The following is a 25,825-nucleotide window of genomic DNA, read 5'->3' as shown; positions in this document are numbered from 1 at the left end:
GTCTTGTGTGCGCAGTTATCACAATTACAAAAGAACCCACTGTGTGACTATATCACAACAGCTATGCTCAATTTTTAATTTTGTTAAACAGTTGCTTTTATCCTTAACTTCAAATATCTAACAAAAATTAAGGTGAAGAATCTTTACCTCGGGAGCCTCAAGGTAGAAGGTGTAGCTCTCAAATTCTTCAGAGAATTTCCAAAATACTTCTACTATTTGATGTATCTAGTTGATTTCTAGCCTTAGCAAAAAAAAAACACTTGACAGGATGAATAGGCAAGCCATGGATTGGGAGAAAAGAATGAGAACATGTGTATGTACCTAGTTTATATTTAGGATATGGAAAGCACTTCAGTAAAATACACAACCCCTTCAAATAAGTTAAATGTACTTTGGAGTGAATGAAATAACATTCCAAAACACTTGGATTACTTCTGTTCCAGGTGCATCTGTTCCTCAGTGGTGTACTTTGGAAATAAACTATCCCAGAGGATGGGGACTTGACAGTGGTGTACTTTACAGGGGCAGCTGTTATTTAATTAAAGGTTCCAGGATCAACATAAGGATAAGCAAGGAATTCCCCCAGTTTGTTGCCTTCAGAGTCATAGTGGAGCATTCGGAAGCAAACATCACAAAAGAAACATGGGTCTTGTGGTGCAAAACTGTCATTGTTCGTCACCCATCTGTGGTTTTAAGAAAACAAAAAAAAGTACATCATTACAATCAAGTTTTTCATGTTTTAACATGTAGCTAATCTGTAAATATAACATTCAGTATTGCCTTATTAGTCTACATACACTCCACAAGGCAAAGTGGCATCTAATACTAAGTAACACTCCCTGAAAGGTAAGTAGAGAAAACTGTGACTCTGTACCCGATAGCAGCATACACTGGCCATGATACACCTGTCCCCCAAATAAACTTACTATGAACAATAATCTTCTGACAGGCCTTTTTTTTTTTTTATTGTAAATATGACTTTTTTTCCTTCAATTTATTTACCTGAAACAAGACACCTTCCATCCTCTGTTTCTCCCCTCACACATGCCCACAATAGCTGGGTTTAGGACAGGCCAGATGCTGGAAACTCAATCCAGTTCTCCCACATTGGGGGCAGGGATCCAACTACTTGAGCTATTACCTGCTGCCTCCCTCCCAAGCAAGGTACACAGCAGGAAGCTGGAATCAGAAGGGGAGCGGGGAGCGGGGACCTGAGCCCAGGTGTTCCAAGATGGGATGTGAGCATCTCAGGCAGCATCTTAATCATTATACCAAATGCCTACCCTACAGGCCATGAAAAACTAAAAATGAGATGCTACCGACCTGATAAACTTTTGCTTAATTTATCTTTTTGGTAAATGAGTACTGATTAATTAAAACTCCCAACAGTCTTATCTAGAACAGGATAAAATGTTACAGCCTAGAATATGGGTATCATTATATGGCCTGAAACCTTACTGTTTTTTTTTTTTTCTTTTTCTTTTTTTTTTTTTTTGACAGGCAGAGTGGACAGTGAGAGAGAGAGACAGAGAGAGAAAGGTCTTCCTTTTGCCGTTGGTTCACCCTCCAATGGCCGCCGCTGCAGCCGGCGCACCGCGCTGATCCTGGCAGGAGCCAGGAGCCAGGTGCTTTTCCTGGTCTCCCATGGGGTGCAGGGCCCAAGCACCTGGGCCATCCTCCACTGCACTCCCTGGCCATAGCAGAGAGCTGGCCTGGAAGAGGGGCAACCGGGACAGAATCCGGCGCCCCAACCGGGACTAGAACCCGGTGTGCCGGCGCCGCAAGGTGGAGGATTAGCCTATTGAGCCACGGCGCCGGCTGAAACCTTACTGTTAACTGTTTTCCTGCCTCTTTGAGTTCTGCATCCTAGAGAATACCTGCTGATAATGACTTATGTTATTTTCCTATTGCTCTTTCAGAAAAGTATATTGTGAATCCAAAACCAGTTTTCAAACTTGTTTTGGACTCTGACTCATAAGAAGAAACACTTTATAATCTAAACATAATCGTATAAAGGAAAATGTGTATGAAATGTTTTGACCTCATAGTCATATGGCTGTCATAACTTCATTGAGAAGCTGTGGGATTAAGCTGACTTTGAAAACTACAGACAAGCAGACAGCTGGGCTTGTGTTGTGGCACAACGGGTTTTAACCTACTACGTCAACACCCCCATCCAGACTGGGTCTCAGCTATTCCACTTCCATTCTGGCTTCCTGCTAATGCACCTGGGAAGGCAGCACTGATGGACTGTATATACACTGATGTACTTGGGCCTCTCACCAATGCGGGAGACTCGGATAGATCGAGTTCCTGGCTCCTGATTTCAGCCTGCTGCAAACCTGGCTGTAGAAGCCATTTGGGGATTGAACTGGTAGACAGAGGATGTCTATCAACCTGCCTTTCAAACCATGATAAAAGGCGGAACATGGCTCCTTGAGCACTTAAGTCGTGACCCACCCCTGTATTTCCATATGGGTAATATGTTTTCTAATTTTTGAAAAAACACTAGTTTTAATTCACACTGATTTTGTGGAACCTCCTTACATCTTACAAAGTACAAGCCCTCAGATCTACAATGGGAAAGTGAAAAAACCATAAGTCAAAAGTATTTAATTGCTGAAAACCAATACTTCCCAAAGAAAAAAATAGCATTACACTCACCTAGCTGTGTACATTTTACAAACAAAACATTTTCGGGTCCAAAGCCAGTGCTTCTTGATGAGAAGGGGATAAAGTGTCCTATCCAAGCAGTCGTCATGATGCACAAGCCTTTTGTTCATAAGAAAATAAACATATTAAAGTGCAATTTCTTAAGATCTATAAAGGATTAAATATATCAAAATTAGATAATTTTTCAGTTCTGCTTATAGAAGATTAGGTAAACTGACTTGTAACACCAAGTCTGAATTGTATTCCACGAAATCCTTCCTTCAAAAGAACATTTTGGGTTGAGAGGTTTTCTTTCCTGTGGGACATCCAACAGCTAGCTTTGAATGTATTCTTTTTTTATTTTTTATTTTTGACAGGCAGAGTGGACAGTGAGAGAGAGAAAGGTCTTCCTTTGCCGTTGGTTCACCCTCCAATGGCCGGCGCACTGCAGCTGGCGCACCGCGCTGATCCGATGGCAGGAGCCAGGTGCTTATCCTGGTCTCCCATGGGGTGCAGGGCCCAAGCACTTGGGCCATCCTCCACTGCACTATCTGGCCACAGCAGAGAGCTGGCCTGGAAGAGGGGCAACCGGGACAGAATCCGGCGCCCTGACCGGGACTAGAACCCAGTGTGCCAGCGCCGCAAGGTGGAGGATTAGCCTAGTGAGCCGCGGCGCCGGCCAGCTTTAAATGTATTCTATCACATAATCCTTGGGGTTGCTTCACAATTGCTACTCAGTGATATTTTTATCCAGATTACCTCTTTGTTACAACATAGCTATTTTTTTTTTATTATCCCCTTTAGGATAATCCAAATCTGGCTTTTGGTATGATTGAACTGGCAGGATTTTAGTTTTAGGTGTGAGAATTGAGAAACTAGATTTTAATAAAATGCAGTCAATCCCTACTCTGTCACTAACCAGGTATATGGCTTTAGAAAAAATCCTTAAATCATGATGGATTTCAGGATCTTCATCTGAAGAATGAAATGACTGCACAAAATTATTCTAAAGGTCCCTGCCAATTCTAAAATTTGATTCTTAAAAGCTTAAACAGTAGGAGCCGGCCTTGTGGCATAGTGGGTAAAGCTGCTGCCTGCCACAATGCCATCTCATATGTATAGCACCAGTTTTTGTCTCCGCTGCTCCACATCAATCCAGCTCCCTGCTAATGTGCCTGGGAAAAGAAGTGGAAGATGGCCCAAGTGTCTGGGCCCCTGTCACCCATAAAGCTCCTGGCTCCTGTCTGGTCCAGTGCTGGCTGTTGTGGCCATCTAGGGAGTGAACCAGCAGATGGAAGATCTTTTTCTGTCTCCCCTCACTTTCTAACTTTGACTTTCAAAATAAATCTTAAAAATAGAAAAAAAATAAAAATTAAACAGTAGCAGGGGCCAGCATTGTGGTACAGCAGATTAAGCTGCTGCTTCAGATATGGGCATCCCATATAGAAGTCCCAGTTTAAGCCCTAGCTGCTCTGCTTCCAATCCAGCTTCCTGCTAAGGCACCTGGAAAGGCAGCAGATGATGGCCCAAATACTCAGGTCCCTGTCATCCACAAAGGAAAGCCAATCAAGTTCCTGGGTCCTCCTGGCTTCAGCCTGACCCAGACCTGGCCTGCTGTGACCATTTGGGGAGTGAACCAGAAGATGGATGATCTGTCTCTCAAATAAGTCTTTTTTTTTTTTTTTTAAGATTTATTTATTTATTTGAAAGGCAGAGTTAGAGGCAGAGCATAGAGAGAGTCTTCTATCTGCTGGTTCACTCCCCAAATGGCTGCAACAGCCAGAGCTGGGCTGATCGAAGCCAGGAGCCAGGAGCTTCTTCCAGGCCTCCCATGTGAGTGCAGGGGCCCAAGGAGTTGGCTCATCTACCGCTTTCCAATCCATAGCAGAAAGGTGGATCGGAAGTGGAGCAGCTAGGACTCAAGCCATCGCCCATATGGAATGCCGGCACTGCAGGCAGAGGCTTTACCTGCTATGCCACATCACTGGCCCCTCAAGTCTTCTTTAAAAATGGTAGTAATATATTTAAATTCACCATCAGAAAACAATTGAGCTTCTTGTTTAAATTGTCTATAAAATTTCTCAACATCCCACACTGCCAACTTTTAATAAATACAAACTGCTTTTTCTTTAGCAATGAAATACATCATTGTTTATTTTGTTGGTCAGTGCATCAAGAAATGTCCTTGCATTTAAGGGCTACGTCTCTTCCTTCAGCAGGCCATGAAGGTAGACTGTGTGACCTTCCACCCTGTGTTCATTATGAGGAAGGCACATTCTCGGGTCATGCAGGAGGAACAGCCTTAGAAGGACATAAACATCCTACAGATCATATTGCAAGTCACACAAATGTAAGGTTTATGTGATCCCTTGGCTCTTGTCTCACCAATCTCTCCTAAAGGCAACAATTTCTTTAGAATTCAGCTCAACTCACCTGTGTAGAGCTACTATAATTTTAGGTAAGCAGAAACTTAATGTTTAAATTGTGACAAATTAACACCACTTCCACCTAAGCCACATAACCAACCTCACTTTTTTTTTGGACAGGCAGAGTTAGAAAGAGAGAGAGAGAGAGAGAGAAACAGAGGTCTTCCTTCCGTTGGTTCACTCCCCAAATGGCTGCTGCGGCCAGGGCGCTGCGCCGATCCAAAACCAGGAGCCTGGAGCTTCCTCCTGGTCTGCTATGCGGGTGCAGGGCCCAAGCACTTGGGTCATCTTCCACTGCCTTCCTGGGCCATAGCAGAGAGCTGGTCTGGAAGAGGAGCAACCGGGACAGAACCAGTGTCCCAACTGGGACTAGAACTCGGGGTGCCAGTGCAACAGGCAGAGGACTAGCCAAGTGAGCCGTGGCGCCAGCCAACTTCACTTTTCTTTCACTGTGTAACTTTTTTCTAGCTACTTATTCTCTCTTGCTTACATCCGCTTATTTTTCAGCATGCTTGTCACTGATTCAGGTCCTTATTTTCTGATTAAATGCTGAAAATACTTTCCATATGGGGTAAACATCAATAGGAGGTCTATCAGTTTGATTCCCCGTCCCCAGGCAAGCTTCTGAGTCCTCCATGCTCCTTGGTTCCAGTCTCTGAACCAAGCTTATCTGGATCTGCCATGCAGCTAGCACTGGTGTTCCCTCTGTCCATCTTTCTGAGAAGCCCTTTGGGGCTGCTCTCTGCTCTGCACTGCCTTTTTCATAGTTACTCTCGGTGTGAAGGACGCCCTCGGGAAGCTTCCTGAGAAGGAATGCATAGCATATAAAATTCTGAGGACCAGTCACTAAGTTCCAAAGAAGTAGAAGCAGGGACTCTGTAAAAGAGTCAATGTCTATGACTGATACAATAAAAACATGGATATATTATCGCTCCATGAAAAACTTAGAAATGCTCTCAGAAAATGAACCAGCAGGGCAGAGCTTATTCCTACATATTGGTCCTTCGTAGGCTGATACTTCCTTAAGGTGGAAATGAAGAGTCTTAGGAGGAATAAAGGTAACAGCTATGGAAAAACAAACAAAAACCATAACTAACCCCTCCAAATCTCTTTTAGGCCATTTAGCTTCTGCCCAATTAAAATCTTTGTTGAAACTAATTAAGACTGAACATTTGTCAAATATTAGAATTACTTTTCCTTTCCCCCAGTTCCTTTTCTGTCCTTCAAATTTTGGCAAAAGGACAAGATACCCAGAATTATAGTTGCAAATGTACAAAGGGCCTGTATGCCTATCTGATAAACAGAATGGATAGCTACTACCTGAATAACAGCTATTTAATATAGAAATGGAGACATTTTAAAAGTAATTACATATTTTAACCCTGCAATAAATAATAAAGTATTTTTAATAGATTTTCAAAAATATGACCAACAGAGTTACAGATCGACACAGAGAGTTGGCCATTGCATAGGAAACACACATTCATTTTTGCTGCTCTCAAACCAAGCTGCCACGATGAGTTTTGCTGTTAACCACCTCTACTTTTATATTGTGAAATAAAGAGAAGGAAATATTGTGAATGCTGCCACTAACCTTATGTCGGTAATGACCACAACATGTTCACAATCTCCCTGGTGACAGTACAAGTAAGGAAAGCCCAGTTTAATATGCAAGTCATTGAAGGTGAAATCTTCCATTCTGGCAGTCTGAAACTTCCCATAGCCTCTATCATGGGACTCTGACCACTCAATGATGGTGCTGAGGGAAGAAAAGACAAGGATATAGCACACTGCTCCACAAAAACTTAAAAACGACAGAAGAGGGTTTGGGACTGCAGGATTTCCTATAACCTGGCTCACCTATTTAACAGGACAACTGCCATTTTGACATCAATTCCACAAACACTAAGTTCTTCCTTACCTGTTACAGCAGCAGTTCTCAAAATGTGGTCCCTGTGGACAAATCTGCCTTTGCAATAATACTAAGGTGTTACCTGCCATTTTCAACACTGACCTCTCCAGGAAGTGAGTTTTCTGGAGGCTATGTGATATCTATCACTTCAGTTTGGATGTAAAATGTATAATAATACCATTTTACTTTAAAAAAAAAACTTCACATTTTCACAAACATGTTAACATACAATGAGAATATCTAATATTTTTAATACCTCTTAGCCTGGTGCTCAAGCTGAGCAGTGGCCAGACCATGCATGTGAATGGCCCAGAGGTGCTGGTGAGCTGGGGGCGCAGGATCTGGGCACAGCATGTGCAGAGGTGCTGCTGCACTAGGTGTCAGGGCAGCACTGGTGGACTGACATCTTGAAGCAGAGGAGAAGTCTAAAGCTACCCTGGATGAGCAGTGTGATGTGGCTGACCAGGAACAACTGCGAGATGTGTTTAGAAAAGCAGTAGACTACTTTGGAAGCTTGGACATTTTGGTCAGTAATGCTGTAGTGAATAAAACTGATTTGGTTTCTGTCATTAGTGTACTCTAACCTGGATTATGCAAGTAAGCAAAACACTGATGAAGGTAGTAGCATCACTGTCAACATGCCATCTTTTCTTAAACCTTGTGTTGATTGATTTGAGGGGGAGAGGGAGAGAGGGGGAGAGGGAGAGAGGGTGGGGGATGGGAGAGAGGGAGAGAAGGAGAGAGGGAGAGAGGGGGAGGAGAGAGGGAGAGAGAGGGAGAGAGGGAGAGAGGGAGAGAGGGAGAGAGGGAGAGAGGGGGAGGAGAGAGAGGGAGAGAGGGAGAGAGGGAGAGAGGGAGAGAGGGGGAGGGGAGAGAGGGAGAGAGGGAGAGAGGGAGAGAGGGAGAGGGGGAGATCTTCAATCTTCTGGTTCACTTCCCAAATGGGTACAACATCCAGATCCGGGCCAGGCCATAAACTCCATCCTGGTTTCCCACATCAGTGGCAGGGGCCCAAGCACTGTAGCATCCTCTGCTGTCTTCCCAGGTGCATCAGCAGGAAGCTGGACCTGGAGAGCAGCTGGGACTGAACCAGCACTCTGATGTGGGATGCCGATGTCACAAGGGTGGCCCAATCAGCTAAGCCATAATACCGGCACTTCAATGTGCCATCCTTAGCAGGATAGGTGCCTAATGCACAACAGCGTGTTTATGCTTCAAAGCTCAGCATAACCGGACTCATATGCTCAACAGCAATGGCTGCTAATCTTATGAGCAGAGTTGTGAGACTGAATACCATCTGCCCAGACCTGTTTTTTAATCCACCGAAAAAGAAGAAAATGTAGAACAACATATAGAGTGTAAGAGTCATGTCACAGATGTAAACTGTTATGGAATTTTGGATTCATCAAGGTTTGCCAATGTATTACTAACACTCATTAAAGATGATGCTTTAAATGGAGCTGTGGAGTGGGTGTGTCTAGCCTAGCAGTTAATACGCCTGCAGCCTGTATCAGACAGCAGGCAAAGTTGGATACCTGGCTCTAGCTTCCTGCTGATGCAGACTCTGGGAGGCAGTGGGAATGACTCAATGGTCGGGTTTCTGTCACTCACATGGGAGACCTGAACTAATTTCCTAGGTTCCAGCTCTGGCCTATACCTGGCCCCCAGCTGTCAATGGCATTTGGGGAGTGAATCAGCAGATGGGGTGGAGAGGAGGCTCGCTCTCTTTTGCCTGCTCATGTTCTCTCCCTCCCCTTCTGCCTCTCTTCTCTCAAATAAATGCAGCCACATGAAGATCACAAGAAATTCATTCAAGACTGATACAATTCCATGATATGTAAAAACTCAATGAACAGCCATAAATGAAAATAAGCACAAATGATTTATATTCAGATCTTATCTTTATTTGAATACAGCTTTTAAAATAAATTGAAGCTTTCTTCCAAGAATTTGACATTAATTTTTTCTAAGTGATGAAATAAGTGAATAAAATATGGGAACCAAAGCTGGGTTGTGATGTTTATAGTCTAAGTTATGACTAAAATAAAGGATAGTCAAGGGATATTCTGCCCTTCAGAAAACTTATTTAAATATGCGATTCATAAATGCTATTTTCAGGGCCGGCGCTGCAGCTCACTAAGCTAATCCTCCGCTTTGCGGCGCCGGCACACCGGGTTCTAGTCCCGGTTGGGGCACCGGATTCTGTCCCGGTTGCCCCTCTTCCAGGCCAGCTCTCTGCTGTGGCCAGGGAGTGCAGTGGAGGATGGCCCAAGTGCTTGGGCCCTGCACCCCTTGGGAGACCAGGATAAGCACCTGGCTCCTGCCATTGGATCAGTGCAGTGCGCCGGCCGCAGCGCGCCAGCTGCAACGGCCATTGGAGAGTGAACCAGCAGCAAAGGAAGACCTTTCTCTCTGTCTCTCTCTCTCACTGTCCACTCTGCCTGTCAAAAAATAAAAAAACAAAACAAACAAACAAAAAAAGACAAAAAAAAAATGCTATTTTCAGAACATCATTTTAAAGGAGATATTTGATTTATTTAAACTGGATTTAAATATTCACTATTTTTCTACATTCACATTTAAAAAGAGGGAAGCTACTTAACAATGGCAAATACTTAATAATTTCTATTTACCATCTTTAAAAAGAAAAAAGGTTTAATTTTTTATTTGAAAAGAAGAGTTGTAGAAAGACAGGGAGAGATCATCTATCTGCTCATTCACTCCCCAAATGACTGCAACAGTTGGGGTTGGGCCAGGCCAAACCCAGGAGCCTAGGTCTTCCCACATGGGTGCAGGGGCCAAGGACTTGGGCTATCCTCTGCTGCTTTTCCAGGTTCCTGACACCCATATGGGAGACCTGGTCCAGTCCTGGCTGTTGCAGTTCTGTGGAGTGAACTAAAGTACAGGAACTCTCCCATCTATCAAAAATAAAATTTAACTCTTTGGCAAAGATCCTTAAGAGACCAATGATGAGATTTGTGGAGGTATCACTACTTTCAGAACTACAAATAAGAAAGTATTTTGAGAAGACTTTTGGAAACCATACCTGCTCAAATCTCTGCATTCTGGGTATCTTTTATCATTGTAAAATGTGCCTTCAAAGTAAAAGAAGGCTGATTTGTACAGGTCCTATAAGAGAACAGACATACCAAGATAACAATTGGCATTAACACAAAGTTTATATATCATAAAAATCATGTATCTATTGCAATCATCTTATGGAACTTCACAACATTCTCAGGTCATAAATTCTGTTTAAAAATTATTTTTTATTTATTAGAGATAGATTGATGGTGAGAGTTCCCATCCACTGTTTACTCTCCAGATGCTCAGGGTGAGGCTGGGGCAAGGGGCAGGAGCCAGGATTTTTGTAATCCAGGTACCCTACGTGGATGGCGAGAACCTGATTAATCAAGCCATCATTGCTGCCTCTCCTGGTCTGCATGGTCAGGAAGCTGAAGTCAAGAGCTAGAGCTGGGAACTGGACCTGGGCACTGTGATGTGGGACACTAGTACCTTAACTATGGGGAGCAACTGAGACTAGACTAAATTACTGGAACTAAGACTAATTCTATGCATCCGATCTCCCACAATATGGTGCTGAGAGACAGCAAACAACTTCTACGCAGCGGCAGGAGCTGATTGGAGGAGAGCAGCGTGCTTGGCGTGTGGGTAGCAGAGCATGGATTGGTGGAAGAGGACTATAAAGGAGGAGAGAGACAACATGCACCAGGAACATCTGAGGAACATCTGAGCAGCCCGAGAGAGCCGGCCGGCGGTGTGCCGCTCCTCCGTGGAAGCGGGGAAAGTGGCAGGGGTGCTGCCCCTCCGCGGAGGCGGGGGGCCGGCAGCTAACCCGGGATGGCGTCGTTCCTCCGCAAATGGGGGAATGGCAGCAAACCCAGGAAGGCCCGGGCAAAGAGAACAGTGCAGGGTCCAGTGTCGTTCCTCCGCGAATGGGGGAGCGACATAATGGTGCCGTGACTCGAATATGAAACCTAGGAGGGAAGAAGCAGGAAAATATCGGAGAGACTAGGGAGAGCCTAGGGAAAAGCCGGACAGAAAAAGTGCCGGGAGAAGCTAGCGAAAGCCTAGGCATAGACTCGGATACGGACTGCAGGGAGAAGCTAGGAGAAATCTAAGATTGAAAGCGAAAGTGAAAGCTAGAAGAAACTTAGACTCGGATACGGGCTGTGGGGAGAAGCTAGGAGAAATGAGAGAGAAATATTGCTGGAAGAAAGCTAGGAAAAGTACCAGGGAGAGAAAAACATAAGCTAGGGAAAGTGAAGCCGCGGGGGTAGGCCGAAGCGGAGACGTAAGCTAGGTTGGGGTTCATCAAGTTAGCCCGGGGAGCAAAAGGCGAAAAACTAAACCGGAAGTGGAGACATAAGCTAGGTTGGCATTCATCAGATTAGCCCAGGGAGCAAAGGACGGGAAGCCAAACCAGAAGCAGAGACGTAAGCTAGGTTGGAATTCGTCAGGTTAGCCCGGGGAACTTAGACTGAAAACTAAACCGGTAGCGGAAACGTGAGCTAGGCCGTGATTCGCGGAAGCCGCCGAGCGCAGAGAGAGCACGCGGGGCACGAGTAGATAAGAGCGCAGGGCTAGCGCGGAGGCCGTGGGGGCGAGCGCGAAAGGTGTGTAGACCGCTGAGCGCGTGAGGAGCCGGGAAGCCGCGCAGATAAGAGAAGCGCGGGCTGAAGCCCCGCAGAGCCGGGAGGCCGCCGCGGGGCGGGGCGCCGGAAGCCACTGCGGGGCGGACGCCGGGAACCCGGGGGGATAAGAGAAATAAGAATGCCCGGAGATAGAAGTAAAATGAGAGGAATAAGAATGCCCGGAGATAGAGAGAAATAGAGAAAAATAAAAAAAGGCCTCCCCACAACACAGCAATGAGAGGGCTCAGATTCGGTCTGCCTGATTAGTAAGGTGATAAGCACCTGCGGGCGGCTAGCAGAGTATGCGCCGCAGGTCACCGAAGACAGGCACGTTATCAACACCAATAAGTCTCCCCACAACACGGCAATGAGAGGGCTCGGATTCAGTCTGCCTGATTAGTAAGGCGGTAAGCACCTGTGGGCAGCTCTAGCAGAGCAGAGCAGAGTATGCGTCGCAGGGCACCGAACACAGGCACGCATCAGCACCTAAAAACCTCCCCACAACATGGCGATGAGAGGACCCGGATTCGGTTTGCCTGATTGTTAGGACTGTAAGCACCTGTGGGCAACTCGAGCAGAGCAGAGCAGAGTGTGTGCCGCGGGGCACCGAAGACAGGCGCGTATCAACGCCAAAGAATAAAAAGAAAGGGGGAACTGTGGGGAGCAACTGAGACTAGACTAAATTACTGGAACTAAGACTAATTCTGTGCATCCAATCTCCCACAATATGGCGCTGAGAGACAGCAAACAACTTCTACGCAGCTGCCTCACCAGTTTGACTGATAAGCTGCAGGAGCTGATCCTGCTCCTGACTGGAGGAGAGCAGCATGCTCGGCATGTGGGCAGCAGAGCATGGATTGGTGGAAGAGGACTGTAAAAGAGGGAGACAATATGCACCAGGAACATCTGAGCAGCCCGAGAGAGCCGGCCGGCAGTGTGCCGCTCCTCTGCGGAAGTGGGGGGGGGGGGGGCGCGGCGCAGCTAACCCGGGACAGCGTCGTTCCTCCGCGAGTGAGGGAACGGCAGCAAACCCGGGAAGGGCTGGGCAAAGAGAACAGTGCAGGGTCCAGTGTTGTTCCTCCGGCGAATGGGAGAGGACATTAACCACTGGGTGAAAGGCCTGCTCCATGTTTAAAATGTAAAGGAAACCTACTACATGCCAAGTACTGTTCAGGGATCAAGGCATATGATGTGATCCTTGTTGCTATTTTCAATTTTTATCCTATTGCTGTTTCAATAATTAGGGTTGCTTTAATTTTGTATATTCTCCTGAGATTCAAGAAAGGAACCCAATTAGAAATTAAGTAAACCCGGGGCTGGCGCTGTGACACAACAGATTTAGACACTATTTGCCATGCTGACATCTCATATCGGAGCTCTGGTTAGGGTCTCTCCATTGTTCCACTTCCAATCCAGCTAATGCACTTGGGAAGGCAGCAGAAAACGGACTAAGTACTTGGGCCCCTGCCATCCATGTGGTAGACACAGATGTAGTTCTCTGCTCTTGGCTTCAGTCTGGCCCAGCTCCAGTCATTGTGGCCAATGGGGAATAAATCAGTGGATATCTCTTTATATTTTATTTTTTCTTATAAAATTTACTTGAGAGGTAAAGGGAGGATGAGAGTGAGAGAGAGTGAACTAGCTCTTAACTGCTGGTTCATTCCCAAAAGCCTGCGAGGGCCAGCGCTGGGCTGACACCAAAGCCAGGAGCCAGGAACTCAATTTGAGTCTCCAACATGGGTGGCAGGGACCCAAATGTTTGAGCCATTACCTGCTGCATCCCAGGGTACGCATCGGCAGGAGCTGAATTGGGAGCAGAGCTGGTACTCAAACCCAAGCATTCTGATACAGGATGTAGGCATTCCAAGTGGCATCTTAACCACTGTGGCAAACACAGTAACTCATGGACAAACAACGTGAATTTCTATTTTTACTCTAGCACTCTTGCCCTAGGCACCATGGTCAGAGCACAGTAAACTCTTCACTTTCATTCTATCAGACTTGCTGTCAGAGGGATAGATCTTATTCCTGACTACATAACAAAATCTCAAAACCACCAAAGACCAAGTCTTGACTCGGACTCATTAAATGACAGTCTTTGAGGATGTGGCCCAGGCCCAGGCATTTTCCCAAAACTCTCCAGAAACAATGTGCAACTACAGCTGAGGACAGCTCTATTTAGACTCATCCTTCATCGTATGCTGAAAAATAAAACCCTGGATGAGGGTCAGAGACCTGAGTTCTTTTCCTTAACCTTTTGCTTAAGAGCACCGGGACCCTGGGTATATAACAATCTTTCTGTAGACTTCTGTCTCCTCACCTGTAAAATGGGAATAACCATATCTGAATCTGACAAGATTGTAGTGAGAATCAAAAGCAATCTATGGGGGTCAGTGCTGTGGCACAGTAGGCTAAGCCTTCGCCTGCAGTGCCAGCTCCTGTTCCAGCTGCTCCTATTTCAATCCAGCTCTCTGCTATGGCCTGGGAAAGCAGTGGAGGATGGCCCAAGTCCTTAGGCCCTGCACCCACATGGGAGACCCAGAAGAAGCTCCTGGCTCCTGACTTCAGATCAGCCCAGCTCTGGCCATGGCAGCCATTTGGGGAGTGAACCAGCAGATGGAAGACTATTCTGTCTTTCCCTCTCAACTAAATTTAAAAAGAAAAAAAAAAGCAATTTTTACCTATAGACAATATCCAATAATATATTAAAATATTTTAAAATCCTAAAATATCTAGATATATATGATATGTATTAGATAAATATAATCTTACATATATAAGATAATACACGTTACATAACATCTTAAAGATATCTGAAAATATTAAAATAATTTTACTCTAACATTAGAATTTCTTGACTTATTTGAGGCTTCTATTTTTCTTTCTTACTTATCTTCATTTTCTCTTTTATAGCTCACCTTGCATTGGCATCAGTACTCTCGCAAGTTGAGCTGTGCTGTTACTCCTTGGACCAGTCACTATATATCTCACTGACCCTCTACTTCCTCAGGTAAAACCTGAGAAAAGCTCTGACCTTCCTCACAGATAATTGTGGAGACAAAAAGATAGAATGTCATGCCTGTCTCCTACAACATCAAATCTGCCGTTTAATTTTTTAAAATTTCATTTATTTATTTGAGAGGCAGAATTACAGAGAGATAGAGAGAGAGAAGTCTTCCATCCACTAGTTCACTCCCAAATGGCCACAATGGCCAGAACTGGACTAATCAAAATCCTGAAGCCAGGAGCTTCTTCCAGGTCTCCCACATGCGTGCAGGGACCCATGCACTTGGGCCGTCTTCCACTGCTTTCCCAGGCCACAGCAGAGAGCTGGATTGGAAGAGGAGCAGCCGGGCCATAAACCAGCAGTCATATGGGATGCCAGCCCCAGAGGCAGAAGCTTAGTCTACTATGCCACAGTGCTGGCCCCTAAAATACTTTTTTTCTTTTTTAAAAAAATTGTTCATTTATTTGAAAGTCAAAGTTATAGAGAGAGAGGAACTGACAGAGAGATCTTCCATCTGCTGATTCACTCCCCAAAAAGGCTAAACAACCAGGGCTGGGCCAGACTGAAGAAAGGAGCCTCATCTGTGTCTCCCCCATGGGTAGCAAGGGCCCAAAGACCTGGGCCATCCTCCACTGCTTCTCCCAGGCCATCAGCAGAAAGCTGGACTGGAAGTGGAGCAGCCAAGAAGTCAACCAGCGCCCAGATGGGATGCCAGTATCACAGGCAGTGGCTTTACCTGCTATGCCACAATGCCAGCCCCTTAATATACTTCTAAACCTTTAGAAGAGGTAAACAAGGATTTTAGAAAAAAAGGTGGGGCTGGCACTGTGGCAGAGTAGGTTAATCCTTTGCTTGAGGTGCCGGAATTCCATATGGGTGCTGGTTCTATTCCTGGCTGCTTCTCTTCTAATCTGGCTCTCTGCTGTGACCTGGGAAAGCAGTGGAACATGACACAAGTGCTTGGGCCCCTGCACCAGGCTCCTGGCTTTGGATTGGCTCAGCTCCAGCCATTGGGCCATTTGGGAAGTGAACCAGTGGATGGAAGACTTTTCCCTCTGTCTCTCCCTCTCACTGTCTGTAACTTTACCTTCCAAATAAATAAAATCTATTAAAAAAAAGTTATAAAGGATAACTATTGTATTGTTTTAGAAAAAACCAAGTTTATGGCCGGCGCTGCGGCTCAATAGGCTAATCCTCCACCTAGCGGCGCTGGCACACCGGGTTCTAGTCCCGGTCGGGGCACCGGATTCTGTCCCGGTTGCTCCTCTTCCAGGCCAGCTCTCTGCTGTGGCCCGGGAAGGCAGTGGAGGATGGCCCAAGTGCTTGGGCCCTGCACCCCATGGGAGACCAGGAGAAGCACCTGGCTCCTGCCTTCGGATCAGCACGGTGCGCCGGCCGCAGCGCACCAGCCGTGGCGGCCATTGGAGAGTGAACCAATGGCAAAGGGAAGACCTTTCTCTCTGTCTCTCTCTCACTATCCACTCTGCCTGTCAAAAAAGAAAAGAAAAAAACAAGTTTAGTATATATAAAATTTTGTTCATTATAAAATATTTCTAAAGAATTCTGTCTTACGCAATTTAAGCAACAATGTGTTTTGACATAATTATTAATTACAAGGTAAACTCTAAAATGATAACATTTTCCATGTAAATCTTAAGTTATCCATTAATAACGTTCCCTTATCTCAGTATATAAATGGGTATTATAGAAGATATGAGTGATGTGAATAACAGTTAATTTTCATTTTCCATAGAAACTAATCACTAACCAGTTTCTCTATATTGTCAATACTTTAGCTAGTTTAGCTAACCAAGTTCCAAGATGGTAGGGAGGGGGCAGGAATCATCAACATATATGGAAAGACAATTTTAAGAAATTACTTCTGTTATTAACCTAATGTAACCTCAGAGTACACTGTTACTTTGTCTTTCCACTCTCCTCAACTAGGGTGGTAAATGGCGGATTCCTCCCAGAATTGCATCAGCAAACAGAATTAGTTCAACCTTGTTCTTCACTGAAAAACAGAAGAATCAACGCCCTTCTGCTCTATTAGGTAGCAATCCCTTCTGTGAACTTCGTGAACAGTCTACCATTTCGCTTTTATCCTTATACAATGGGTACATGGGGCTTCTCTGCCCTTTGAGAGCACCACACTGAGAAACACCAACTAGGAAAGTAAACTCTTAAGAATATTTATATAACAAAAGTCTAGCCTCCTCTGTGAAAAAGTTCTGAAGATAAAGGGAAGGAAAGACAGAACCACATGGAAGAAGACCATTTACTGGGATATTTCTGAGCCTACCAGAGTAGTCACTATGGCCTTAGCTTACTGCTATCATTTCCTTTTGTTTGATGGGGCAGGGCCATGAGTAGGGAATCACCTTACTTTGCTGATGTGTTCAGGGGCCTGGTCAGGAGAGTTGCTGAATTCTCCACCAATCTGGAGGTCACTGACACAGCAAATTGAATCCCTCAGTTCCGTGAGCTTTTGAGTGCCCAACACCAGCATCGTCTGGTAAGGTTTGTGTTCTTTGTGCTGAAAGTCAAACAGCAAAGAAATGGCTACCCAACCATGAATCCTGTAACAACCAGATCTAACATAAGTTTATTAGTTTTCTTAATTTAAGTTGTTCCCATAACTTGGGTGTTCTAACTATATTCTCTTAGATTCTGTATTTATTTTATAACCATTAGTCAAAGGGCCAAAGAAATAGTCAAAATTGTTGACAACTCTCCTGCAATCCAGAGCCCAAACTACAAAACCATCTCTTTGGTTTACTCTCAGTTGCAAAACCAGTATTTCCTCTGGTACCAAATCAACCTAAATCAAAGGCCAGGTATCAGACAACAGGGAACACCCCTGAGGCACCAAATCCTGCTGGAATTATTCCAACTAGTCAATCCCAAATAGTTTACCCTGCTCTACTGCCTTGCCTTGCCGAGGGAACCCCCAGTAAAGGTGGTAGTTCATGCCTTCCCCTCTCTCCTTTCTGCCTCCTGTCCAAGACTGATGCTACACATAGTGGCCCTGCATGGTATAGTGTGGCACAGCGCCTCCTCTTACCAAATGTAAGGAATAAAAATCTTTCAATGGCATTGGCCTCTTTGTCATTACTCACTCACTTCCATAAATTAAAACTCCATGGGTACAACTGGGATAATTGTCAACAGAACCTTTTTATTTTAAGCTTAAGTTTATAATCATGACGCTACCAACCTGACAATAGCTTTGGAATGTAGTTTCTTATAGCACCAATGTCTTAAAATTTCCTGGAAGTTACTTCATTCAAGTCAAGCAATCTAAAACCTATGTTCAGGTTATAAACAAAGGTTCCCTTTTTGGCTTTCTTAAACGAGGTAATTAGTACTAAGTACATCCCAGAAGCTTCATAAGAGCCTATTTATTCATAAGTGCAATTTATATATACTAACATTTCAACTAAATCTCATCAGTGTTTAATACACACCTACTCAGAGAATCAAGAATATATGTATACTCTGGGCTAGGATATATTTCTTTTTATTATTCAGAGAATCAAGGATATATATAAACTCTAGGCTAGGATATACTTCTGTTTATTAGAAATTACTGGATATTCCTCACTTCTTAATTTTATGCATTTTCATCAAAGAAGAGCTGCCTTTAGTTAGATTGGTAACTTCCTAAGTATTATGAATTGGTGAACAATTCACCACATTCTTATACCCCTACCTATTCTCCAAAAAATCCACAAGAAATTGTAGGATTAGAATCACTATAGATTTATATACTTTTAGTTGCTTCTAGGGCAGAAATCAGGTCTATATTCCAATACAACTGTAAACCTACTGACCAAGAGATGGTTTGAAATTTGACCTTATTTCCACTATTTCTTATCAAGACAAAAAACATAAGAACACACACTGTCAGCTCTAAAAATAAGCTGTCAGACATCATATGCTTGCATTTGTTTTAGATCCTAAGGAATACAAGACCTCAAATAATTAAATCCATAATCAAAAGTTACTCATATTATCCACGAAATCTAGAAAGTTTTGCTACGAACCTTATGAAATATAACAGGGTACAAGATATTCACAGATAGGATAAGTTCTCCTTCTTCAATCATATTTGCTGGATTTTCAGGCTTTTTTCCAATTGCATGTGACTCCTGAGGAAAGAAAAAGAGACTCTGAAATCAAATAGTATAACTCAGGTAAGAGGCAGTGTAGAAAATGGTTATCAGCAAGGGCTCGGGTCAGTCAGGCCCTTGGTTTAACACCTAATTCTACTGTAGGAAAATTGTTAAGAACTTCTCTGAGCTTCAGCTTCCATTAAAAAAATGGAAAATACTCATGAGTCTTTTAGAGAATTGTTGCCAAGAATGTGCACATAACGCAGCTATTAAGATGTTTAGCAGTAAGTGCTTAGAAATCAATGTTAAAAGAAAAACACTAGCTAATGTTGGAAGAACATTGGCATTTCCAGTCACTACAATTTTTCACATACTTTATCTAATTTCTAAAAAAGCAGTCTTACAGATGAAGCTCAGAAACTCAGGGATGTACCCAAAGTCAGGCTAGAGAATTAGTGTGCAAATATAGATATGTCTGGCACTGAAAGTCTTGTTGTTTACAATAGCATCACATCTTTATTGTATTTTTTTAAAGGATTTATTTTATTTATTTGAAAGACAGATTTACGGAGAGAGGTAGAGAGGTAGAGGTAGAGGTAGAGAGAAAGAGGTCTGCCAGGAGCCAGTAGCCTCTCCCGGGTCTCCCATGAGGGTGCAAGTGCCCAAGGACCTGGGCCATCTTCTACTGCTTTCCCAGGCCACAGCAGAGAGCTGGATCTGAAGTGGAGCAGCCAGGACTCAGACTGGCACCCATATGGGATGCCGGCACTGCAGGCTGTGGCCTCAACCCTCTGCGCCACAGTGCCAGCCCCTAATCTATCATATTTTTATATGAGCTTCATAACTAAAACATAAGGACCACCAATGTGGACTGGTTAAGAAGATGCAAGATGTTTTAAAGATTTATTTATTTATTTGAAAGGGAGAGTTACAGAGAGAAAGGAGAGACAGAGAGAGATCTTCCATTTGTTGGTTTACCCCTCAAATGGTGGCAATGGCTAAGGCTGTGCCAGGCTGATGCCAGGAACTTCTTCCAGGCCTCCCTAGAGGGTGCAGGGGCCCAGGGACTTGGTGATCTTCTGCTGTTTTCCCAGGCACATCAGCAGAGGGCTGGACTGGAAGTGTAACAGCCAAGACGCAAACTAGCACCCATATTGGATGCCAGCACTGTAGTCCATGACTTAACCTGTTGTGCCAGGCCCATAAGATGTTTTAAAAATAAGTGGGGGCAGGGCCTACGCTGTGGTAAACCCACCACCTGCAGTGCCAGCATCCCATATGGGTGCTGGTTTAAGTCTCGGCTGCAACACCTCTGATCCAGCTTTCTGCTATGGCCTGGGAAAGCAGTAGAAGATGGCCCAAGCCCTTGGGCCCCTGCACCCACGTGGGAGACCCAGAAGAAGCTCCTGGCTCCTGGCTCTGGATCAGCGCAGCTCTGACCATTGCAGCATCTGAGGAGTGAGCCAGCAGATTGAAGACCACCCCCCCCCCACCCCACTCTGCCACTGTCTCTCTGTAACGCTATCTTTCAAATAAATAAATAAATCTTAAAAAATAAAAAAAATAAGTGTGGGGGGGCAGTGCTATAAAGTAAAACCACCACCTGCAATGTCGGCATCCCATATGGGTGCCAGTTTGAGTCCTGGCTGCTCCTCTTCTGATCCAGCTCTCTGCTATGGCCTGGGAAAACAGGAGAAGATGGCCCAAATGCTTGGGCCCCTGCACCCAGGTGGGAGACCTGGAGGAAGTTCCTGGGTCCTGGCTTCAGATGGACCCAGCTCCAGCTGTTGCAGCCATCTGAGTGGTAGACCACCAGATAGAAGACCGACCGACCGACCGACCTCCCTCCCTCCCTCCCTCTCTCTCTCTCTCTCTGCTTCTCTGTAACTCTACCTTTCAAATAAATAAATCTTGAAAAAAAAAAAAAAAGTGGGAATGATGTCACACAAAATGGCAGAGTAGGAAGCTGAAGCTTTAGAAGTTGTTCATTTGCTGAAGCAGGCATTAAGCCAGAGAAACTGTAATCAACTGTTTCAGGATTCTGGAACCTAGTCAGAGACTTGTAACAGCAAGAGTACTTGATGATGACAGAAGCTACTGCATTCCTCAGTCCCAAAGCAGATGTGGAAACAGCAGCCTGAGCTGTTGGAACAGTTGGCTGGTACCCAGACAGGCAGTGAGGAACCTATCTTCCCAAAACTGATGGTTATATACGGGTGGTCCCTTGATTTGGATGCCTGCCTTGGTTTGGGCTCCCTTGGTGGCAGCAGATTTCCCCAGCACCATCGACTGGAAAACTTAGAGATAGGACCCTTTTTTTCTTTTTGGAGCCAAACATTTAAGGAATTCGTTGTCAGGTCACTTACTGACCACAGAAGTAATACAACAGAAATGTTAGTGACCACACACAAGTAGTACACATTTTGCAAAAACAGTTTGAAAGAGGCACAGGCAGCTGCAGCCTCAAGAAGAAAAACCATTTTCACATATCCAGTTCTCAACAAAAACTTAGAAAACACATTAACAGGAAAATCAGAGGAACCAATCCCGAGAAAGCCCAGACACTGAAATTACTGGCCAAAGATTTTAATTAATTATTCTAATCAAGAATGCTGGGGTGGGGTGGGGGGAGCCAGCACCGGCATCCCATATGGGCACCGGGTTCTAGTCCCGGTTGTTCCTCTTCCAGTCCAGCTCTCTGCTGTGGCCCAGGAAGGCAGTGGAAGATGGCCCAAGTGTTTGGGTCCTGCACCTGCACGGGAGACCAGGAGGAAGCACCTGGCTCCTGGCTTCGGATTGGCACAGCGCTGGCCGTAGCAGCCATTTTGGGGGTGAACCAATGGAAGGAAGACCTTTCTCTCTGTCTCTCACTATCTAACTGTCAAAAAAAAAAAAAAAATGCCCACTAAACAAAAAGGGAAGCTAAATCATCCTCTAAGAATTACAGCAAACACAAATAACTACAGGAAATCAGGTTTCTCAATATGATTAACAGCAAATTTCTCATCAGAAACCACAAGAAACAAGTAGGATGATGCACTTAAAGCCATCACAGAAAAAAGGCTATCAAACAAAACTATTCTTTAGGAATGAAGAGAAAATTAAGGTCTTCTCAGATCAACAAAAGCTGAGGGAGCGCATGCCAGCAGACCTGCCCTAGAAGAAACTCTACAGAGAGTTCTTCATACTGAAATGAAGACAACACACTGGGCAGAGGCTTCTGAGCATCAGACAGTACAAGTGCCTTCTCCTCCAGTCCTTTTGGTCTCGCCCTTAGAAGACAGATGACCTGGCCGGTGCCGCGGCTCACTAGGCTAATCCTCCGCCTAGCGGTGCCGGCACACCGGGTTTTAGTCCCGGTTGGGGCACCGGATTCTGTCCCGGTTGCCTCTCTTCCAGGCCAGCCCTCTGCTGTGGCCCGGGAGTGCAGTGGAGGATGGCCCAGGTGCTTGGGCCCTGCACCCCATGGGAGACCAGGAAAAGCACCTGGCTCCTGGCTCCTGCCATCGGATCAGCACGATGCGCCGGCCGCGGCGGCCATTGGAGGGTGAACCAACAGCAAAGGAAGACCTTTCTCTCTGTCTCTCTCTCACTGTCCACTCTGCCTGTCAAAAAAAAAAAAAAAAGACAGATGACCAAGGGAACCTCATGGGTTGGAAAGTGAAAAGCATCACAAGACACACCTGTTATGCCACCACCACAGATCTAAGGCCTAACACCTTCAGAAGTTGAGACCTGTGGCTATAATGTGGCTACTTGGCCAAGTGCAAGACAAAGCATAACTGGAGTGCCGAGCTAAAACACGAAATGACACTGGGACTGGTTGGATGAGGCATCTAAAATCTGTATACCCCAGGTTCAGGCATGGATTTCATGAAGGAGCAACCTCCGAGAGCGTAGCTGGTGCAGCGTCCAGTTCATTTTGAGAATTTCAACAATTGGTCATGCAATAAATGTTCTGATTTTAAAATACATTAAAAAAAAAAAAAAGATACGAGACAGTAACTTGAAGCCATAAAAAGTAATGAAGAACACTGGGAATGCTAGCAGTGCTGGTTAACTATAAACACAAGTATACTGCATTTTTCAATTGTAATTCCTCTATTTTTCCTATATTATTTCAAAACAGTTGGGTAAAAATTATTTCTAAATTTATGCTAATGGATACATAACACAAAAAAAGGCAACCTGTGTGCCAGTGACATTATAAGGGGGAGGAATGGAGATGTATAGCACAGTAATAGACTACTGAAACAAATTTGGTGTTATTAATGCTAGCTTAAGTTTTAAAATTTAATGGTAATTCCCAGGGTAAACACTAAGAAAATGCTTAGAATAGTTACAGAATATTTAAGAGAATAAAAATTCACGCCGAAGGGGCAGGTATTGTGGCAAGCAGGTTAAAGCACTACTTATGACACTGCACCCCATATTGGAGTATTGGTTTGAATACCAGCAGCTTCACTACCAATTCAGCTTCCTTCTAATGCACCAGGAAAGGTGATGGCCCAAGTGCTTGGGCCCTGGCCACTCATGTGGCAGACCCAGATGAAGTTCCTGGCTCGAAAGTTTTGGCCTGACCCAGCCCTGGCTGTTGTGGGGATTTAGGGACTAGATCAGTACATAGGAGATCTGTCTCTTTCTGCCTTTGAAATAAAACAAAAACTTTTTAAAAGTGTGTTAATTTTCATGTATTTGTGAACTTTCCAATTTCCCTTGTTACCGATTCCTGGCATCACTCAACTGTGATTAGAAAAAATACATTTTGGGGACCAGCTTCGTGGCACAGTGGGTTAAAGCCCTGGCCTAAAGTGCCGGCATCCCATATGGGCGCCGGTTCTAGTCTCGGCTGCTCCTCTTCCGATCCAGCTCCCTGCTATGGCCTGGGAAAGCAGTAGAAGATGGCCCAAGTCCTTGGGCCCCTGCACCCACATAGGAGACCCGGAAGAAGCTCCTGGCTTCAGACTGGCGCAGCTCCAGCCGCTGTGGCCATCTGGGGAGTGAACCAGCAGATGGAAGTCCTCTCTCTGTCTCTACCTCTCTCTGTACTCTTTCAAATAAATAAATCAATCTTAAAAAAAAAAAAAAGAAGAAGAAGAAGAAGAAGAAGAAGAAAATACATTTGGGGGCTGGTGCTGTGGAGTAGCAGGTAAAAAGCCACCACTTGCAGTGCCAGCATCCCATATGGGTGCCAGTTCAAGTCCCGCCTGCTCCACTTCTGATCCAGTATTCTGCTATGGCCAGGGAAAGCAACAGAAGGTGGCCCAAGCACTTGTGGGAGGCCCGGAAGAATCTTCTGGCTCTTGGATTCTGATTGGCCCAGTTCTGGCCATTGTGGCCATTTGGTGAGTGAACCAGTGGATGGAAGACCTCTCTATCTCTAACTCTACCTCTCAAATAAATAAAATCTTTTTTTTTTAAATTGTATCTATGAAACTCATGCAATCTATTCTCTTTGTATTAGTAAAAATGTAAAAAATATCATTGACACATACTGTACATATGTATGGGGTACAATATGGTATTTCAGTGCAGGTTTGCATTTATGCAATAATCAGTGTAATTAGCATACCCATCACCTCAAATATTCATCATTTCTTATAATAAAAGCACTCATAATCCCCTCTTCTAGCTATTCCAAAAAGTATGTAGCATTACTTTTAACTCTGGTCACTCTACTGTGCAATAAACATCAGAACTTACTCCTCCTATCAAACTGTAGCTTTGTACTTACTGACTAATCTCTCCTCTCTACCTTCCAAAGTCTCTGAGAAACTTTTTTGGCTTAAAGTCTATTTTATAGATAATAATACAGTCAGCAGATGTCTTTTGGCTATTATTTGCATGGAGTATCTTTTTCTTTTTACTTACAACCTGTTTGTGTTTTTATATCTAAAGTGAGTCTCATAGATAGCATATAAATGGGCCATGTTTTTAAACCCGATTTACCAATCTCTGCCATCCTGAAGGTAGCAGCCAGGAACTCAATCCAGGTCTCCCACATGGGTGACAGGCAGCAGGATGCTGGAATTGGAAGCATAGCTGGGACTCTAGGCCAGGCACTCCCAGGTGGGATTGGGTGTCCACAACAGGTATCTTAACTGCTGTGCCAAATACCTGCCTCAAACAGCACACTCTTAAAACCAATAGATCAAAGGAAAAAACACAAGGGGACTACAAAGTACTCTGAAGCAAATGAAAATTAAAGTACAACAGCAGTGACCCGCCTTGTGATGTAGTAGGCTAAGCCACCTCCTCCTCTGGTGCCAGAAGAAGCTCCTGGCTCCTGGCTTCAGATCAGTTCAGTTGTGGCCATTTGGGGAGTGAACCAGTGTATGGAAGACCTTTCTTCTCTCTGTTTCCCCCTCTCTCTGTAACTCTACTTCCCAAATAAATGAATAAAATCTATAAAACAAAAACAAAAACAAAACATAACCAAACAAACAGTAGGGGCTAGCGCTGTGGCATAGTGGATAAAGCCACCACCTGTGGCACTGGCATCCAATTTGGGACCAGTTCTAGTCACAGCTGCTCCACTTCCAATCCAGCTGCCTGCTAATGCTCCTGGGAAAGCAGAAGATAGCCCAAGTACTTGCTCACCACTCCCCACCACCATCATGGGAGAGCCGGATGAAGCTCCTGGATCCTGATTGGCCCAGCTCTGGCTGTTGCAGCCATCTGGGGAGTGAACGAGCAAATGGAAGATCTCTCTGTGCAACTCTGCCTTTTAAATAAATAAATCCTTTTTTAAAAAAATGTATTTACTTATTTGAAAGAATTAGAGAGAAGGAGAGGCAGAGAGATCTTCCATCCATTGGTTCACTCCCTAAATGGCTGCAACAGCCAGGGTTGGGCCAGGCTGAAGCCAGGCACCAGGTGCTTTACCCAGGTCTCCTACATAGATACAGGGGCCCAAGCACTTAGGCCATCTTCCATTGTTTTCTTAGTCCATCAGCAGGGAACTGGATCAAAAGTGGAGCATCTGGACCCCAAATCAATACCCACATGAGAAGCCAGCACTGGAGGTGGCAGCTTTACCCAATATGCCACAACACCAC

General features: G+C 44.7%; 1 protein-coding gene across 1 annotated transcript in view; it reads right to left on the bottom strand.

Moving 5' to 3' along the window:
- Positions 1 to 312: 312 nt before the first annotated feature.
- Positions 313 to 25,825, bottom strand: part of SNAPC3 (small nuclear RNA activating complex polypeptide 3) — a 49,655-nt gene continuing 24,142 nt past the window's right edge. Inside the window, exons 4-9 of the mRNA XM_002708086.5 lie at positions 18,699 to 18,803; positions 17,039 to 17,188; positions 10,037 to 10,119; positions 6,673 to 6,837; positions 2,665 to 2,772; positions 313 to 683 (exon numbers count right to left, since the gene is read on the bottom strand). Of these exons, the coding sequence (XP_002708132.3) occupies positions 536 to 683; positions 2,665 to 2,772; positions 6,673 to 6,837; positions 10,037 to 10,119; positions 17,039 to 17,188; positions 18,699 to 18,803 (759 nt within the window). The 3' untranslated portion in view covers positions 313 to 535. The remainder of the gene's footprint in view (positions 684 to 2,664; positions 2,773 to 6,672; positions 6,838 to 10,036; positions 10,120 to 17,038; positions 17,189 to 18,698; positions 18,804 to 25,825) is intronic.

Source organism: Oryctolagus cuniculus, chromosome 1 (assembly GCF_964237555.1).
Source record: "Oryctolagus cuniculus chromosome 1, mOryCun1.1, whole genome shotgun sequence".
NCBI classification, from domain to species: domain Eukaryota; kingdom Metazoa; phylum Chordata; class Mammalia; order Lagomorpha; family Leporidae; genus Oryctolagus; species Oryctolagus cuniculus.
The sequence above is the reverse complement of the archived record's forward strand: the minus strand, read 5'-3'. Positions and strand labels throughout refer to the sequence as shown.